This window comes from Cynocephalus volans, chromosome 2, assembly GCF_027409185.1.
Source record: "Cynocephalus volans isolate mCynVol1 chromosome 2, mCynVol1.pri, whole genome shotgun sequence".
NCBI classification, from domain to species: Eukaryota; Metazoa; Chordata; class Mammalia; order Dermoptera; family Cynocephalidae; genus Cynocephalus; species Cynocephalus volans.
In genome coordinates this window covers 59,359,415-59,375,139 of record NC_084461.1, presented here as the reverse complement: position 1 = coordinate 59,375,139, position 15,725 = coordinate 59,359,415, and the positions used below count along the sequence as shown (strand labels likewise).

The window sequence follows — 15,725 nt, the reverse complement described above, 5'->3', positions numbered from 1 at the left end:
CTGTGCTTTCTCATTTCATTCTTCCATTTGTCTATTACTGTGCCAATATCACACTTTCATAATTTCTATAGTTTTATATTACGTTCGGATATCTAGATCATAAATTTCCCTTCATGGTTCATTTACAAAATCTTCTTACTCATTATTGTGAATTTCTCTTCCAGATTAACTTCATTTTTATTGTGAATACACTTAATTTAAAAATTATTTTGAGAAGAGTACCTGTTTTTGAAAAATTCTACATATGGATTACTTACCAAAAAGGAAACGTAATTTGTTTTATTGTTTTTTCCCTAAAAGATAACCGGTAAGGTGATCTTAACCCTTGACTTGGTGTTGTCAGCACCACGCTCTCCCAAGTGAGCTAACCGGCCATCCCTACATAGGGATCTGAACCCGTGGCCTTGGTGTTATCAGCACCACACTCTCCCAAGTGAGCCATGGACTGGCCCTGGAAGTTTTTTTAATAAGACAAAAAAACACAAGTAAACTTACCATCCAGAACTAATGACACTTAGCATTTTTACATACTTTCTTCTAGTTTGTATAGGTTACTGTGTATATGCGCATTCTGTTGTTATTCACAATTGTTTGTTTTGTTTTAGCACAGTGATAGGGAGTCAGAACAAAACTTCAGTCCCATCTGATACTTAACAGTTGTGGAATACTATGCAAGTCATGCCCTCCCCAGAGCTCAATTTCCTTACTTCTAAAATGGGGACAATGTACCAAGTTGGTATGCTTGAGGTAAGGATTTAATAAGACCATGTATGTAAAAATACTTCATATAGTGCCTGAAACATATTGAGGGCTAACAACATAATTTTTATTAGCATTATTATATAACTTTGTCTTTTTTTTTTTTTTTTTAAATTGTTTTGGTAGCTGGCTGGTATAGGGATCAAACCCCAGACCTTGGTGTTACCAGCACCATGCTTTAACCAACTGAGATAATTTCTTGTTATTTTTAACTTGACATTAAATTGTAAGCATTTTTCTCTGTCATTAAATATTCTCCAAACACTAATTAATGGCATAATAGTTCATTATAGTAACTGTTCTCTTACTGAACTCAGTTTGTTTCTGACTTTTCAGTGTTAAGAGCTGTTACTTATTCAGCTAAGTGCTCCACGTACATTAATGTGTTTAATCCTTTAAACAACCTCTCAGAGATTTCCCTCACTTCCTGTGATCCTGGCAGTGCAACAAAAATTATGTTTTATCCAAGATCTAGCTGATTTGTAGCAGTAGGACCCCCAAGAACCATGCTACTGGGAATAGAAGTTCCACCAATTTATTTTTTTATTTTCTTGGCAGCTGGCCAGATGGGGATCTGAACCCGTGACCTTGGTGTTATAAGGCTGTGCTCCAACCAACTGAGCTAACCAACCAGCCCCTCCATCAATTTATTTTAATATCATCTTGATTTGGAAGATTAAAAAAAGATGTATTGAAAGTAACATCAGTTGTTTCACAACAATGTACATATACTTAACACCACTAAACTGTATACTTAAAAGTGGTGAAGATGATAAATTTTATGTGTTTTTTTACCACATAAAATGAATGTTTAAAAAAAAAGGGACAACAGTACAACAATAGTGGACTGTTGTTGACTACTATAACTAGATTCCAGGAAACATTTTCTTGATAGACACAACTTAGAACAGTAAGCCAACCAAAGAGAAAATGTACTTCAATGTGAGAATGAAAGTTAAATTTAATAGTAGAAAAAGGTAAAGGTTTTTAAATCAGTATTTCTTACATTTGCTAAAATGACATGCTGCATGAGTGTAATAAAATTTTTTAATTCTAAAAACTAAAATAACACGTCTCTAACTCTTCCAGTTTATATAACACTATTTAAGTTGGGCTTTCTATAGCTACAATGTAAGATTCCAATTAATCAGACACTTACCTTATTAGCTTCTATAGTCACTATTCGATTAAGAAATTTCATCATAATTGTTGGTGCCACAGGGTTGAAACTGTAAAAGTTTTATAAAGGAAGGTGGTGGTTAAATGATTAATTTTTAAATATAATATATATGTGAACATTATTAGCAGAAATTTCTTCCTTACCTAATATTTGAGATAGAACACTCTTCTTGAATTTCTTTGGGAAATAGTAACCTGTGATTAGTATCTCCACTGAGACTGTCAGAGATTATAAATATAAGAGGACATCGACCAATCTGCACATACTTCCTAAAATAACGAAATATAGTAATGTTGAAGTTTAAGCCACTTGCCATTTAATTTGGAGTCTTAGGGGCTGGCTGGTTAGCTCTGTTAGAACATGGTGTTATAACACCACGGTCAAGCATTCAGACCCCCATGCCAAAAACGAAACAAACAAAATAATAATAAGAATTTGATGTCTTAGAATACTTCACTAAAACTTACCTTAGAACTTGATGTAAAGCATGAGAATCTCGATAAAATTGGTTAGGTAAATCCTATTGAAAATATAGTATAAATATTAGCTCAGTTTTATTCCATTGAAAATTTATTTTCAGATTTGTATTTATTAAGACAAAGAATTTTATCTATCCAATGCATTTTAACCAGAACTTTCATAGAAATTAAGGGAAACACAAAATAGCTGATACCCTAAACAGTAATATGTATCAATGGGAACTCCAATTTTCAGATCAAATTTCTTAGGGTCATTTTACCAGTTAGAGTATTTTTCACCGAGAAAGTAATTTTCCAAATATTTCTTTTGCTTTTCTACTCTTAAGCCATAGCAGTTTAAAAATTCATTAACTTACAGTTACTCTATTCAAGTTTACTCAAAAAAACTTTAAGTTTCTGCTATCACAAAGCCTTTGTGTTATATTTTACCACTATTACTACTACGAAGAGAGTTACTGTATTTCTCAATTGTTTATTCAATAGCTATAGCAAGATTTTAAAAGTTGTCCTTACTTCAACCAGAATTATCTTCTTATCAGTTCTAAGATCATCTCCAAGCATTTGTAGTTTGTTATACTTTGTTGCTCTTAGTAGAAATTCGTTGAAAACTGCTATCTGAGACTGATAGGGTAATATATGGAAGCTTGATTCTGAAAGGAAACACATTTGCCACTTTATTTTCAATGAATTATATACATATCAATATTATACATACATATATATAAAAATGAATTTACATGTACATGATGCAGCTCACACTACTGTTGATTGTTTCTTAATTAGGCAAAATTGTTCAAATTTAAAATATGATATTTATTTCAAAAGACAAGAGTCAACTTGGACAATTGTAATTTTTCTATACCAATGAATGTAAATGGAGTCAACTGACTTCACAACCCAGCAGTCAGTATAACAGACAAACAATTGGTAAAAATATTTATGATTTTGGCCTATGCAATGAAGACTCTTCAAATGAGTGCAAGACTATAGTGAATAATCAAGGTTTATAATATAGTGAGTAATAAAGGTTTAACAACAAAAACAGAATGACTGGTTAGTAAGCTTAGGATGAGGGAAGTCCTCTGAAGTCATGTTTCAATAGAAGATTGTTTAAATAAAGACAGACTGTCAAACGTAGTATTATTACTTAAAAGCAGTAAAAGTTCTAGGAGCATGAGATACTAGCAGCATAAGGATGTACATACCAAAGATATGGTATGCACAAAGCATGTTAAATAAGAGCCCAGAGAAGAGATTTTGAGGAATACTCCACATCAACATAAAATTGACCTCTACAGAACCCCTTTCACTTTAAACTGGCCTAGGAGATATGGCTACTCCTAGTTTAGTTTTGGCTACCCCTAATTTACCTACAGCGAAGAAAAACTATAAAAGATAAAAATGATAGTGCTAGAGTATATAGACATTTGTAAAAAGTTATAATGTAATACATCTTTAAATTGGTACTATTATTAATTTTTATTTATTTTATTTATTTTATTTTATTTTTTTATTTTTATTTTTTATTTTTTTGTCTTTTTCGTGACCAGCACTCAGCCAGTGAGCGCACTGGCCATTCCTATATGGGATCCGAACCCGCGGCGGGAGCGTCGCCGCGCTCCCAGCGCAGCACTCTACCAAGTGCGCCACAGGCTCGGCCCAATTTTTAAATGTTAGTCATATGGCCTCTTCCAAATTCCACAGTCTTTCCCTCACATTTTGAATTGATTTGACTCTATTTACTGATCTAAGCTATTTTGTTGGAAGGCAAGTTCCTTTAACACATCTTAAGGTTCGATTTACATTTAAACAAATAAAAAGATCTTATTTACAGTCTTTTTTTTTTTTTTTTTTGTCTTTTTCGTGACCGGCACTCAGCCAGTGAGTGCACCGGCCATTCCTATATAGGATCCAAACCCGCGGCAGGAGCGTCGCTGCACTCCCAGCGCTGCACTCTCCCGAGTGTGCCACGGGCTCGGCCCTATTTACACTGTCTAACCTCCTAGCCACAGCCTCAAAAAAAGAACTTAAATAATGCAAACAAAGGAGCTTGTTATCTAAGAAAACAGTTACAATTAATCCTCAAAGAATCTCATTCCCTGTACTGTAGGCATGCTTCCTGTAGGCATGCTTCCCTTCCTTTTCCTGAAATTACTTCTCTCTGATACTAGGAAGTACGGGACGAAAAATCCACTCATACAGCTTCATCTGAAAGTTCCATTAAGCACAAATTTCCCCACTATTTTTACTACCTTCACAGCAAACCTTACCATGATTAAACATCTCCTTGAAATCACCTTTTTGGAAGTCTGATAAAACTGGATTAATCCACTCTTGTACTTGAATACCATACTCCTTTGACAGTATTTTTATAGTAGCTGTCTTTCCACACCCAGGAGGACCTGTTATTAATAAAATAGATCCACCCTAAAACCAAATACAAACATTAATTAAAAACCAAAATCACTGGAATACTAGAACATTATTTTTGAGTTTTCTTTCTAAATATTACTTATTACTTCTACAAACATTTATTGAATGTCCAGTATAAGCAGACTAAATTTCACAATAATGCTATCTGGAAAAAAACAGCTTTAAATAAAATGAAAGAATCTTATTTCCTGAGCCCCCCTTCTGCTAATTCCTTAATTTTTGTATTATGTCCCTCTCAAGGACTACTTAGTAGCCAAATTAAAACAACTAACCTTTGGCTAAATTAATTAGATGAGTTCTAAAATGAAGACTTTTAGAGGTTCCCTGAACTCATAAAATTCAATTAATACAGACCTCTCATTGTATAGTATAATTTAATATATGAGTATAAGGCGTCTTCAAAAAGTTCATGGAAAAGGCATACAATGAAAAACTAATGCATGAAATTCAAAAATTTTTTGAACCAAAATAAACTCATATTAACTTGTTATAACATGTCTGAACAAGATCTAATTTGAGGCACTAAGAAGGATAAGATATCAGTTTGAAAAGCAACATGAATTCTGCTAAAATTGAAGAACAAATATTAAATTTACGCTGAAGCTTGGGTGGAAGAATGGTGAAATCACTGATGCTTAATGAAAGTTTATGGGGACAATACCCCAAAGTAATCAGCAGTTTGCAAATAGATAACTCCTTTTAAGAAGGGACGAGAGGACGCTGAAGATGAAGTCTGGCAGACCACCCACATCAATTTTCTAGGAAAAAATTAATCTTGTTTGTGCCCTAATTGAAAAGGACCAATGATTAACAGCAGGAATAATAGCCAACACCACAGACATCTCAACTGGCTCAGCTTACACAATTCTGACTGAACAATTAAAATTGAGCAAACATGGGCTGGCCAGTTAGCTCACTTGGTTAGAGTGTGGTGCTGATAACACCAAGGCCCAGGGTTCAATCCCTGTACTGGCCAGCTGCCAAAAAATAAAAAATAAAAAAAATAAAGTTGAACAAACTTTCTGCTCGATGGGTGCCAAAACTGTTGTGCCCAGATCAGCTGCAGACAAGAACAGAGCTTTCAATGGCAATTTTAAACAAGTGGGATCAAGATCATGACAGGTTTCTTCAAAGAACTGAAACAGATGAAACATGGCTTTACCAATATGATCCTGAAGATAAACCATAATCAAAGCAATGGCTACCAAGAAGTAGAAGTGGTCCAGTGAAAGCAAAAGCGGACTGGTCAAGAGTAAAAGTCATGGCAACAGTTCTTTTGGATGCTCAAAGCATTTTCTTGTTGACTTTCTGGAGGGTCAAAGAATGATAACATTTGCTTATTATGAGAGTGTTTTGAGAAAGTTAGCCAAAGCTTTAGCAGAAAAACGCCCAGGAAAGCTTCACCAGAGAGTCCTTCTGCACCACAACAATGCTCCTGCTCATTGCTGTCATCAAACAAGGGCAATTTTGCAATTGTGTCAATGAAAAATAATTTGGCATCCACCATACAGTCCTGATTTGGCTCCTGATTCCTTTTTGTTTCCTAAAAAAATCTTTGTTGTCTTAAAAAATCTTTATAGAGCACCTATTTTTCCCCACTTAGTAATGTAAAGAAGACTGCATTGACATGTTTAAATTCCTAGGATGCTCAGTTCTTTAGGGATGGACTAAATGGCTGGTATCATGGCTTAGAAAAGTTCCTGAACTTGATGAAGCTTATGTTGAGAAATAAAGTTTATATTTTTTATTTTTATCTCCCTCCTCTCAGGTGTGCTTCTATATTTTCACTTTTTAATTCTATTTTCCCACAAACTTCTGAAGTCCGCTCATACAATATTCTTATGGGAGACCTAGGTTTGATATTAGATTAAGAAATGTATATTAGGGCTGGCCCTCTGGCTCACTCGGGAGAATGCAGCGCTGGTAGTGCTGAGGACGCGGGTTCGGATCCTATATAGGGATGGCCGGTGCGCTCACTGGCTGAGCGTGGTGCTGACAACACCGGGCCAAGGGTTGCGGAAATATATATTAAGAAACATATTTATGAGATAGGACTCTAATGAGAGACTAGAGGTTGTGGCTCCCAGAAATATTCCTTTGCACAGTAGATTTTGTGAAAAAGCTAAAGCTAAAAACATATTGGGGAAGATGTCCAACATCCAATGGGGGGCTGTAATCCTTGCTCATTTGTTCACCTTTATTAACTAGTGTAGGTAAGGACTTATGTACTTGGACCTAGAAGAGAGCCAGATCCACTTTTTAAAATGGCAGTGCATGAATTAACAGCACTGTTGGCCGTGAGTTCACGGTTAAAGAATCAACAATATATATTAAACAAGGTGTTTTTAAATAGAAACTCGCATATAACAAGGTTACATATTGAGGGGCTGACAAAAATGCTGTTAACAGAGGCTTGCAGAAATCTAATCCTGGATTTTTCTTAGGAACAAAAGTTCAGTATTTGCTAGTTCAGCAACCTAAGAGAACATAACTACCTCAAATAATGAGAACTGACTAAATTTCCAAGCAGATCTTTTTTTTTTTTTTTTTTTTTTTAAAGAAGAAGCCCATGGGCCGGCCCGTGGCTCACTTGGGAGAGTGTGGTGATGATGGCACCAAGGCCATGGGTTCGGATCCCTATATAGGGGATGGCCGGTTAGCTCACTTGGGAGAGCGTGGTGCTGACAACACCAAGTTAAGGGTTGGGATCCCCTCACCAGTCATCTTTAGAAAGGAGAAAAACAAACAAACAAACAAACAAAAAGAAGCCCATGCATGCGGGCTACATATTTTTCTCATGTAATACAGTTAAGTGTCTGTTTTCTGGCACAGTGGGTAGAGTCACATAGCAAAAGTTTTGCTTCCAGTAAGAGGACTTGGGAGGTAGTCTTTTATCAGAACATTAAAACATGAAGACTTTTAAAATCTCCCCATTATCTACACTGTAAAAGAGTCTTTAAACTATATTTTGAAGGAAAGAAGTTGCCCAGAACAATTAAACTCAGCAATATTTGGAGTACATAAGACAGAGTTTTTAAAGTAAGTTTAGTTTGCCCATTGATAAATCTCTAAGTTATGAAATTTTTTTGAGGAAAAATGTCGCATAATTACTGACAGCATTGAAGCTTTTGTAAAATAAAGAGTATATGATTGGTTAAAGTTCAAATTCTTAGGGGGAGAAAGCTTTTAAAACGATAGAGAAAATACTTTCCCCAATACTCATATATGTACACACATACGTAAGTTTATCCAACTGGTGGTAATAATAACATCTATGCAGGATTAAGACAGGTTAATGTTTATACTAAGAGAGTACCACTAAGTGTGAAAACATAGTGGACACTGAAAAATATAAACTATTAGCTGAGCTGACCAAAAACAAATCAATAAGAAAAAATGTGGATATAAGAGGTGTGTCCAAGAAACTGCCCAAGAATCTATACTCAGAGAGATGAGAGAAATTTCTATGAGACATCAGAGGAATACCAATGCTGACACTGATAATCCATCTTGAATACATGATCTTAACTCTACACCCAAGAGTTAGATCCATGGGCCAGACAGAAAGGAGTGTGATTCAAGAAAGAAAGATCTGTTAACACTGAAGCAATTAAAACCAAATCCTTCATCTCAAAAGTGAAAATTAAAGAGAAGATTTAATGTAAACACTAAACTTTAGGTGTTAGTAACTGTCAATGTAGGTTCATCAGTTTTAACAAGTGTACCACTCTAGTGGGAGATGCTAATAATGGTGGAGGCTATGCATGTCCGGGAGCAGGGGTTATATAATGGAAATCTCTGTACCTTCTACCCAATTTTGCTATGAATTTAAAATTGCTCTAAAAAATAAAGTCTATTTAAAAAACTTAAAGCAACAGATTTAAAACTTATCCTGCCTTTCCAGTTTAAATTATATTTCAAGGTAACTAAATAGCTCCAGCTAGTGATGGCAAACTTTTCTTTAGAGAAAAATGCCAGCTAATACAGCACCAGGTCCTTCTTAGGAAGCCCATGGGAGCAGGCCTTTGCCAAGAACAGGGCGAGGACCTATACAGGCTCTGGAATTCTTGTGGGAGAGAAGCCATAGTTTTCACTGAACTGTGCAAATCTGGACAGATATTTAATTCTTACAACTAATCACTGGACTAGAATGAATGTTAAATTTTTTATGTCTGAAGTCTCAGTCTATTTGGGATCTATAGATAATTGTTAACAGTGCAACTTTTGTTCAACAAAAAGATTATACTGTGGGGACTGGTCAGTTAGCTCAGTTGGATAGAGAACCGCCTTGTACAAGGTCAAGGGTTCTGTTCCCACGCTGGCTAGCCACCAAAAAATAAGCATAAAAAAAAAAGATTGTACAGTATGAAGAACTGATAAAAAAAAAATCCATGTGTAATTTTTTTTAAAGAAAACCTTGTTTGTTTAAAGAAAAAGTCTTGTATAAATTATAACTTATATTTAAATAAACCTAAAATGCTTTGTGCTAATTAAAAAGAAAAAAAATGCCAGCAAATAATTATAAAATTAATATTCATCATTTCACAACCTAAATAAGTGCTTCAGGCAAGGATTGAAAATGGATACTGAAGTACTTCAGGTGAGACTGGTGGGTTAGCTCAGTTGGTTAGAGCACCATCTTGTAACACCAAGGTTACAGGTTTGGTTCCCCTTGCCAGCCAGCCACCAAAAATAAATAAAGTACTTTATCTCCCTAGAGACTGTGTGACAGTTGCAAGAGAAAATTACTCTACAATGAACATTTTTGACAGATCAATTACTTAATCTAGTTACTAAATTTAACATCAAAGATAGCAGGAGATCCTGGTCAGCAATGTCTAGACAAGGAAAAAAAAAAAAGAGAAGCTAGCAGGAAAACCATCCATACTTTCTGATATGACACAATATAAAATATACACCATGAGGGCTGGCCTGTGGCTCACTTAGGAGAGTGTGGTGCTGATAACACCCAGGCCACGGGTTCGGATCCCTATATGGGGATGGCTAGTTAGCTCACTTGGGAGAGTGTGATGCTGACAACACCAAGTCAAAGGTTAAAATCCCCTTACCCGTCATCTTTAAAAAAATAAATATATAAAATAAAATAAAATATACACCATGACATATAATGTATTGTTGCAAAAATGTTCAACTTGAGTCAAATCAAGCTGATTTGACTTCATTAAAAATTCCAGGTTATAGGAAATGCAGATTAAAAATTCCAGGTTATAGGAAATACAGAATAAAAGAACAAATTAATCATCATCAGGAAGAAACAATCTGACAAATCCAGAATGTAAGACATCTACAAGTCAATTAGCCTGGTCGCTTCAATAAATCAACATTGTGGAGAAAAAGAGAGGGCAGAGGGGCCTGATACTAGATTTGAAAAGAAAAGACCTATGTGATGTAACAATCAAATGCAATGTGTAGTCCTTGATTAGATTATGGTTGAAACAAACCAGCTGCAAAACACATTTTGGGGACAACTGGAGAAATGTGAATATGAACTGATCATTACATAACACTAGAACGTTACAATTAGTTTTGTTACAGAATAATGGTATGTACAGTTAATTAGGAAAGTGCTTTTTTTAAAAAAAGAGGCACACCGAAGTATCTAAAAGTCTGACTGAAATGCAACAATATTTATAACTTACTGAAATACTTAAGGGGGAAAATTATGGGTATATTATGGATATATAAGTAGGTTTACTATTCTTCTTGTTTTCCTTCATGTTTGAAGAGTCTCAAAATAAAAAATGTTTAAAAGAGAGATAAAGAAAAAGTGAATAGTATTCTACCTTGGGGTGCTGAGGGTAATTGCTGAATTAGGAAGTGAAAAAAAAAACCATCACCCTATAATTAGTAATGACTGTTTTAGGCTATACTTAGCATGGACACTGGTATGTAATTTGCCTGCTTGTTTCAGTGTGAAATAATCTGATGTGTTAAATATACTAGTACCCTATTGGTCTCCAGTGCCTTATCGCCTTATGCTGACAACAGGACATAAAAAGGAAAAAAAGAAGTACAAGTTACAGGGATAACTCCAAGTCTCCGAGTCTTTTAGTGAGGCTGGAAGTAGTAAGGTTAGGGAGCTTTGGTATTGGAGGTAACCTGGACTTATCTGAATAAAGTCATTATAAAAGTTTAACTTCTTATGACCCACTCTAAGTCAGAGTAACATTTGATTTAAATATTTTAAAACATATTTCTTATTTAATTACCTGTTTTGGTTGCCTTTCTAAGACTTGAGCTTTTATCCAGGTTTCAACTTCTTCAATTTTCTTTTTATGCACAGCAAGATCATGCTAAGATGAAAGTTTCAAGTTTAAAATAAAACATTTTAACCCAAGGATTTTTAGTACATTAGCACATATTAACCTAAACATTTTAAATGAAAAAAATAGCAAACCAGTAACATGCTATATTGTAATAAAAAGGGTTCTTTTGATTACACTTGAACTTTTATATTACCATGGAAAAATTATCTTCTTAAGATAATAATCACTGTATAATTTTGGGCAAGTTTTTTAAATCCAGAAATACATTTTGGGAAGGGAGTAGGGTGGGGTATCACATTTACCAAAATAACAATAATAAAGAGATCAATTCTAGGTTGGGGGTTAAATTAAATCTAAAACAAAGAAACAATGGTACAACTTCAGAATAACTGTTGAGAAAATCTGAGCCTGGGAACATAAAAAAATCTGGAAATTATTATTTTTTTCTAACATTTACACTGAAAGATTCTTATAAGTAAAAATCTGAAAACGTACATCCCTCTCCATCCCATCCCTTTCCTTCTCCAATTAAATTACGTAGACATATTTGGATGCTAGTTAGTACCTGAGTTTCTGGTTTATATTTATCCACCCAGGGTTCGTTTTCAGACAAATATTCTTTTGAATTTTCTAGACCACAAATCTGTTCTAAGGAAGACAGTTTTCCTCTTTTCCTAGCTGGAAATCTGCTACTTTCTAATGTGGAAGGCACATTTTTTCTTCCATGAGTTGAGTTATTCACACCTAAGGATGTGGCAGTAATAGTAGAGATGCCTGTACTCTCTGAAAAATCATCAAATGATGGGTCTACCCAATCTATTACCTGCAAAAAAATAAATCATATAATTATTATTTCAATTTTTGCATCTATTCCCCATATAACTGAACTACTCTAGAAATAAAATGTTAATATATTTGTAACATTTAAAATAAAAATCTTACAAATTAGCTCTTCAAATAAAACTGGCTGTATATGTATGAGTATTTGTTATTTTTCTACTTTACAATAAGTACAAATGCATACTTGTCTACTGGACCATGATAATAATGAATGCCATATAAAGCCATAAAGAACACAAACTTAATTCTTTTTATTAATTGTAATCTTCCCAGGATAAAGAGTAGGATGATTTTTTTATTAACTCTCTGTAGAAATGAAACATAAATATGAAAATTACCTATAAAAAAAGAAGCAAAGCAAAGAAATAAAATATTATTTTAACTAAATATAGCATAAAAAGAATAACACTTCTGCCTTGGCCAGTTTAATATATTCACAAACTAAGAATCATTTCACACACCCAAATAATTCATAACAGCTTTAAGACTTTATGAATATATAGGCTAAGGATCCTAATGCCATAATTTGTAATTATGACTGGATTATATTTTTCTCCTGTGCAAGAAGCAACTGATGTTTTTATAAGTGAGGCAGGCTTCCCAGGGAGGATGAGATATGTCATTCAGAAATGCCTATGAAAAAGAGTACTGGGACAATAGAGCAGGAAAATCAGTGAGTTCTATCTCATGTTCTTCTGGTCTTTAGAAACTACTGATCTCTCACCATTTCCCTCCATCATTTCCTTTTCTTTAAAATCCTTTGTAAGTACACATAGAGAAAGTTGCTGAATTGAGTAATTTTAACATAAATATATTTAGGGGTATTAAAAAGGTTTTTCTAATAATCAGCAATTTTAAAATGAATTTTCTGAACACTCTTAACAATATAAATCTAGAAAAATCTAACTCAGCAACAATGGCTTTTGGATTTCCTGCCTGGCTAATAAGAAAGAACCAACATTATATTTTCCTTGAAGGATACTCAGCCATAGTTGTGAGCTATTTATTAGACAATGGTCTTTCTGTGAGAAAAAAGCCCAGAAGTTGAGGCTGAAAGTAGGTTCAGAGGAGGCAATGTGGGGCTTATAAGTATTTTATGAATACTAAATCACACTTCATTCTTTTTTTAAGATAGAGGGTTAGAAATATTATCCTAAGTGGATAAAGAAAGGTAGACCACTGGGAAAAAATTTCACAGTCAAAACTACCTGATTCATTTCCTCCTAATTAAAAGATTATCACTTGTACTATAATTTTGGCCCCTTTCCTCTGCCTTTAAGAATACTTAGAAAGGGGCTGGCCAGTTAGCTCAGTTGGTCAGAGCCCAGTGTCATAACACCAAGGTCAAGGGTTCAGATCCTATACCAGCCATCCACAAAAAATAAGTAAATAAAAGAATGCGTAAAAATACTTTGTTACAATAAACATTTTGATAGCAATTCTAATTTGCATATTACTTATACATTTTGTCATTTTATTCCTTATGTAAATATGAACTCCCATCTACTGAAAAAAGAGAAGGAAAAACAGCAAAGTTAAATAATTTACTTAAGATAAAAAAAAAATTAGAGCTACCACTAGGGAAATAGCTGTCTTGCATGAGTATAACACTGTCTGATCCCCATCCCTTTGCAACCATTATCTTGCTGAGAACTGACACACTGAACCACATGACTTCTAAGAGGCAGGTTCTGTGGTTAAGCTATAACACTAATACCATTTGTATATTTCTCGCTCTTCTGTGTTCCTTCATTCAAAAGTTTGTGGCTTTTTCTTTGTGACTGGGATTGTAAACACGTTTTCAAAATTAAGGTTGTGCTTTTAGTGCACAGTTATTTCACAACTTATTACCAGTCTTGTTTAGAGCAATAATTACAACAGATACTAGGCATCATTACTTTGATAGTAGTGATAATTCATTAAGAACATTTACAAAAATCTATAATTTTTCGGCAATTATTACATGGCCATTATAATGTATCTTACCTTTGTGGAAGATACCTTTGGTCTAAGGAAAGATTTTGACATCATAAACTTTAATAGTTCCCATCCGTAGTATACAACCTGTAGTACATTAAAGTATAATTCACCTAGGGAAAAAAGAATAAAATACCTCAAATCAAGAAAAACTGTAAATACGGAACTACAGAAATCAATATATACTGACACAATCAACAACATAATAAAATTAAGGCTCAAGAACTAGTGAAAGAAAACGTAGTAAACATAGGTGAAGCAGGAAATCAAAATACTAACATAAAACTTACTCTTAATGACTATAACTATGTCAAATAATCTATGAGAACTTCAAAAATTTCGTGAAAAAATGAAATTAAAAGATAATATGAATCTTTCCATGAACTTTTTGAAGGCCCCTCCTATTTGGCGTGTTATGAATGGAAAGTTTTTCAGGTGAATTCAATGATGTATTAGAGAAAACAGAAAAACCACATACTTGTGCACCTACCTTTTGTCATTAAGAAAAAATTAGACAATTTTATTTGAGTTTTTATACTGAAATTAAAGTTTTCTTTATATCAAATTACAGTTACATTCTTCATTTCCAAAATTTAACAAAAAAATAATAGTGAATTTAAACTAATCACTTACTTTGGACAAAGATTTTAAATCTTTCTCTAAATTTTTTCTATAATTGTTTTCCTTATTTGAACATGTTATTAGAAAACTCTTGGCAACATTGTTTTTCTACTGTGTTTTCAAATTCTTACATGCTTATGTAAACTTAAGTTAGTTACAAGAAAAGTTTTGTTTTAAGACCTACAAACCTAGACACTGGAAAGTTTATTGGACTATTTTATACTTTGGAAGCCCACTTAGCCTGTAAACACTCCCATACACTAGAAAACAAATCGTTCATCCTTCCCTCTAAAATCATTCACGATAGACTTGGAAGTTTAAAAAAAAAAAAGGTAGTAAGTAGAAAAAATATATTCGAAGAAATATAGTTGGGAGCTCAAAATAAGAGATGCAGACTCTCATGAGATGGTATGATCAGGATTCTAGTCGCTCCTTGAAGACAATACTGACAATTACCTCCTTGAAAAAGCAGATAACTGTCCCTGATGCCAGGTTCCTGAAATAAGACGTCGGAGGTAGGAAAGACCTTCAAGACTATTCCTAGCAGATCTACCACCACCCCCACACAATGCACAGGGCATAGCAAACTCAGACATTCGTCCAACGTAATCCTGTAATCAGCGGGGAGCTAGGCTGAGATGGCATGTCCCCGCAGCAGGCCGGGGCTCTTCACCCCCATCCTTCTCATCCCCAGATGGGATGGGCGTGTCGGGAGGAGGAGCGACGAGAGCTCGTGAAGGCAGAGCTGGACTCGCGTCTCTAGGACATAGTTACGGCCTTACTTTGCGGGAGCTGCATCCCCTCGTGGGCGGAGAGGAGCGGAAGAACCCAAGTTCTGCTCTAGATGGAAGGGCAGCCACCAGGTCGTACTCGGGCTCAGCGCCGAGCCTCCCAGAGGTCCCGCCTCCCGGGGACCTTCCAGAGTGGTCGGCGCTTCCGCGACGCAGCCCGAAAGGCGGGGACCACCACAGGAGTGAGTGACTTAGGCATCCACCGCACTGCCTGACTCAAAGCGCGAACCCGAGTTGTGCACCTGCCTCCGACCATGCTATGGAAGCGTGTCATAGAAGGCCAGGTAACCAATGGTCGGCGACTGGCCGCGGAGGTGGGTCGGGAGCGCCGTGCAAGTCCTCGAGGACCTCTGGGCCG

The 15,725-nt window shown here is 35.0% G+C and overlaps 1 protein-coding gene across 5 annotated transcripts in view; it reads right to left on the bottom strand.

Annotated features, from left to right (window-relative positions):
* Window positions 1-15,725, bottom strand: part of RAD17 (RAD17 checkpoint clamp loader component) — a 38,435-nt gene that overhangs the window by 22,378 nt on the left and 332 nt on the right. For 2 of the 5 annotated variants that reach the window (XM_063085373.1, XM_063085377.1), the window contains exons 1-9: window positions 15,359-15,472; window positions 13,965-14,068; window positions 11,704-11,961; window positions 11,082-11,165; window positions 4,689-4,845; window positions 2,932-3,068; window positions 2,407-2,459; window positions 2,083-2,208; window positions 1,919-1,988 (exon numbers count right to left, since the gene is read on the bottom strand). In XM_063085373.1, the coding sequence (XP_062941443.1) occupies window positions 1,919-1,988; window positions 2,083-2,208; window positions 2,407-2,459; window positions 2,932-3,068; window positions 4,689-4,845; window positions 11,082-11,165; window positions 11,704-11,961; window positions 13,965-14,068; window positions 15,359-15,374 (1,005 nt within the window). In that variant the 5' untranslated portion in view covers window positions 15,375-15,472. Of the gene's footprint in view, window positions 1-1,918; window positions 1,989-2,082; window positions 2,209-2,406; window positions 2,460-2,931; window positions 3,069-4,688; window positions 4,846-11,081; window positions 11,166-11,703; window positions 11,962-13,964; window positions 14,069-15,032; window positions 15,473-15,725 lie in introns of those variants that run through there. The other 3 variants (XM_063085374.1, XM_063085376.1, XM_063085378.1) reach the window with 3 other exon arrangements.